Raw genomic sequence first — 3,285 nt, 5'->3', positions numbered from 1 at the left:
TAAATTTTCAATACCACTCTTGAATTACAAACTTTAAACCTCACCTATTCAAAATTTTTTATTAAGATTTTTTTTTTTTATTTTACAAACTTCTGGCAAAGCTTATGCCCTTGTCTACTTGGAGTCCAGGTTTAATATGGTGAATTCAGAATCCATTAATGAAAATAATAGAATTAGGCAGAGATCACAATGACATCACAAAAGAAAAACAAAAAATGAGTAAGCACGCACATCGGAAGCTGAATTAAATAGGAACTCAAAAGAATTAGTATTTTGACTAAAAACACATCAGAAAATTGATAGATAGGCCCCGGCAGATGAAAATGCTAAATAGAAGAAAATAAAAATCATAAATAAAGTTACGAGTTTGTAATAATTGAATTTGGATGTAATAATAATAATAATAATAATAATAATAAGGGGATGGATGTGTATATATGTTTATCAGTAGGACGGCGGCGGCCGCGATGCCCACGCTGGATTTCCCCCCAACATCTCCTGGGTCAGCTGTCCTCTGGGTAGTAGATTCGGTTGCAGATTGAAGAGCGGCGCGGACGATGTCGGCCGATCGGCGCCTGATTGTTCGCCTCCAGGGGATGGAGGTTGCCACTGCGACCGGGGGCTGTTCCGGAGGCAACCTGCGGCGGCCTCGGTGTCGTCGTCCGGCAGCGGCAGCCGCTCGTAGGTAGCGTTGGTAAAGGTGGCGGCTACTATCATCAGCGGGCCCGCCGCCAACAGCTCCCCGACGACACTCCCTCCCACGACCTGCCCCTGCCCGCCGGCGAGGTACACGGTGAGCCCCGTGATACCCGGCGGGGACGGCGGGGGGAGGAAGGCTCCGGAGAGGTAGAGGATGTCGAATCGGCCGCGGAGCTCGAGGACGGCGCCGCCGGGCTGGCGGAGCGTGACGTCGGCCACGGCGCCACTGCCGCTCAGCACGGAGACCCCGCGCTGCCTTCGCCGGGCGAAGGAGGCGACCGCGTCCATCACGTCGGCGCCGGCGGAGATCTCCAGCACGTGCGAGCGCAGCGCGTTGGGGCTCTCGCGCGTGACGACCACCGGCGGCTTGGGCTTGTTCTTGGACCCGTAGGGGCGGCCGCGGGGTCGGCGTCCACCTGCAGGTCCGCCGGATCCGCCGCTGTCGTTGCCCGTTTCGACGAGTTGGTTGCCGGCGGCGGCGTTATTTGTAGACGCGCAGTGGTCCGCGTTGAGATTGGGATCTTGCAGGCGGAGTGAGGGGTAGGGGGAAGTAGAAGAGGAGGTAGCGACGACCGAGTCGACCCCGGCCGTCGCCACGCCCCCCGCCCACCACCTGTTCTCCAGTTGATCTGATCTGATCTGATCTGATCTGTAAAGTAGTACGACTGCAGAAGGACGGAAGGAAGGAAGGAAGGAGGAGAGCTAGCTACAGCTACGGCAAAGACGATGAAGAAGAAGAAGAAGAGATGAGATCCAATATTTTGTGGCTTCTCATCAATTTGTGTGGCGCGCTGTGGGTATATATCGCCTCCCCTCAAGTACAACGAAACCCTAGCTAACTCTGTCCTGGTTATCAATGTCACCACCAGTGCTTTCCGTTTGGCTAATTATTGCTGGCTTCCATGAGATGAGATGAGATGAGATGAGGGAGAAAGAAAGAACTTGGCCTCCCTAGCAATTTGGTTGACAACGAGGGGCACGCAGGGGGCGATCGACAACGAGGGGCACGCAATTTACTCTTTTTACTTTATTTATTTATTTATATATATATAATCTCGATTGAAGTGGTTGATTGGTAAATTTCCAAAGGCAAATGCCAATTTGCACTTTGCTTTCGGGTTTGATCAGTTTTTGTTTCGAAACGACAGAAGGCCTCCCTCTCTTTACTTTTAGATGCACTTTGTAATCTGACCGACCACTGCTGCTCGATGGTACAGCTATTTATTGGCTTTTGCACTTGGTCATCTGACTTGGGTACTGCTGTACCTGCCTGCTTGCCCTTGGCATTCCCATCCTTAATGCCGCTCATTACTTGCATCTGAAGCATCGTACGCCCGCATTTTGCCACTTTTAGAGTCTGCACTTTGCGCAATTTATAAACTTGTGTCGCTTTTTTTTTTTTTTTCAGAAAATTTTTGTTGATCTGAATCAACTAGAAATTTATATTTTTCAATTATAATACATACATATAATTAATATATAAATATAACATTACTAAAATACTTTTGTACATACATACATGGATATATTATGACTGATTAGATTTTGATCATTTAACATTACTTTTTTTTTTTTACGGTGATTTATAAAAGACAGATTTAAAATTATATAATTTTTTTCAAAGATATATTTAATTTTTAAATTTTTTTAGAAAAATACACTTATTTTTCATTTACCTTTCCGTCAATCACTATAGTGTTGTGTTTAAGTCCCCACGGGCTGGATCAGCTGATTAGGTGCCTGTAGCTTGCCACTGAAGTCGTGGGGTCGAAGGTCGTCAGTTGTACTCGGGGATAAAATCCTGATTTACTGCGCCAAAAATTCCTTCGACCCCTAGTCACCTATCCTGCTCAGCATTAACCGTGATTTACTCTCTCTGGAATCTTGTGGGGCCGAAGCCAGGGGTCGCTAGGGTGATGATTCCACCTTTTTGCCACTATAGTGGTGTGTTCAAAGAACACCACCATTTTACAATAGTACTAATTTTTAAACTGTAATATCGTAGTAATATTATTCTTTAAAATCTAACACCGTTTATAATAGTAGTGGTTTTCTAATATAGCATCATAGTCATTGAAGAAAGAGGTAAAATAAAAAATAAATACTTAATTTGAAAAATCAAAAGTTAAGTACATTTTTTTGAGAATTCTGCAATTGTAAATACATATCAATTGATATTTTTACATTTTTCATGCTCTGCTCAAGCTTAATTGTGTTGCACTGTGTTAGCCTCTCAACTCAATATCCAATCAACCAAGATCTAAATAGCAATCTTCTTCTTCATCTTCTTCTTCATCATCAATGATTTCATACATTACTTCTAATGTGTTGGGGTGGCTCCTCCTCACCCCACGTGAACTTTTGCCAGTAAAATCCTTGCTTCCTTCCATCCAAGCTATATTTGTACCTACATGTGTCAACGGACACTGACGATGGTTGACATGACCCCTTCGACGGTCAACTCACCACTAGGTTGAAAGGAAAAGAATGAAAGGGAAGCGAGTGCTGGAGTCCTGTGTAATTTATTACAAGATGTTCTTAATCAGTAATGCTAGTGCATCTCTAAAGTCCTATGTAATTCTAGAG

At 44.7% G+C, this 3,285-nt stretch overlaps 1 protein-coding gene across 1 annotated transcript; it reads right to left on the bottom strand.

The window, feature by feature from the left end:
• Positions 1–244: 244 nt before the first annotated feature.
• On the bottom strand, positions 245–2,026 carry LOC122004679 (AT-hook motif nuclear-localized protein 23-like). Its single transcript, XM_042559528.1, has 2 exons — positions 1,892–2,026; positions 245–1,401 (listed from the first exon to the last, which is right to left on the bottom strand). The coding sequence occupies exons 1-2, from the start codon at positions 2,024–2,026 to the stop codon at positions 445–447; spliced, it is 1,092 nt and encodes a 363-aa protein (XP_042415462.1). The 3' UTR covers positions 245–444.
• Positions 2,027–3,285: the final 1,259 nt, after the last annotated feature.

The sequence above is a fragment of the Zingiber officinale genome, chromosome 7B, assembly GCF_018446385.1.
Source record: "Zingiber officinale cultivar Zhangliang chromosome 7B, Zo_v1.1, whole genome shotgun sequence".
Classification (NCBI taxonomy): domain Eukaryota; kingdom Viridiplantae; phylum Streptophyta; class Magnoliopsida; order Zingiberales; family Zingiberaceae; genus Zingiber; species Zingiber officinale.
This window is presented reverse-complemented; position numbering and strand designations above follow the sequence as displayed.

What these genes read in the sequence shown, in the direction of transcription:
- LOC122004679 (XM_042559528.1), bottom strand. Translation starts at nt 2,026, where the DNA reads ATGCTTCAGATGCAAGTAATGAGCGGCATTAAGGATGGGAATGCCAAG. An exon ending in CCATCGAGCAGCAGTGGTCG is followed by an intron (nt 1,402 to 1,891) that starts GTCAGATTACAA and finishes AGCTGTAGCTAG; the next exon opens with CTCTCCTCCTTCCTTCCTTC.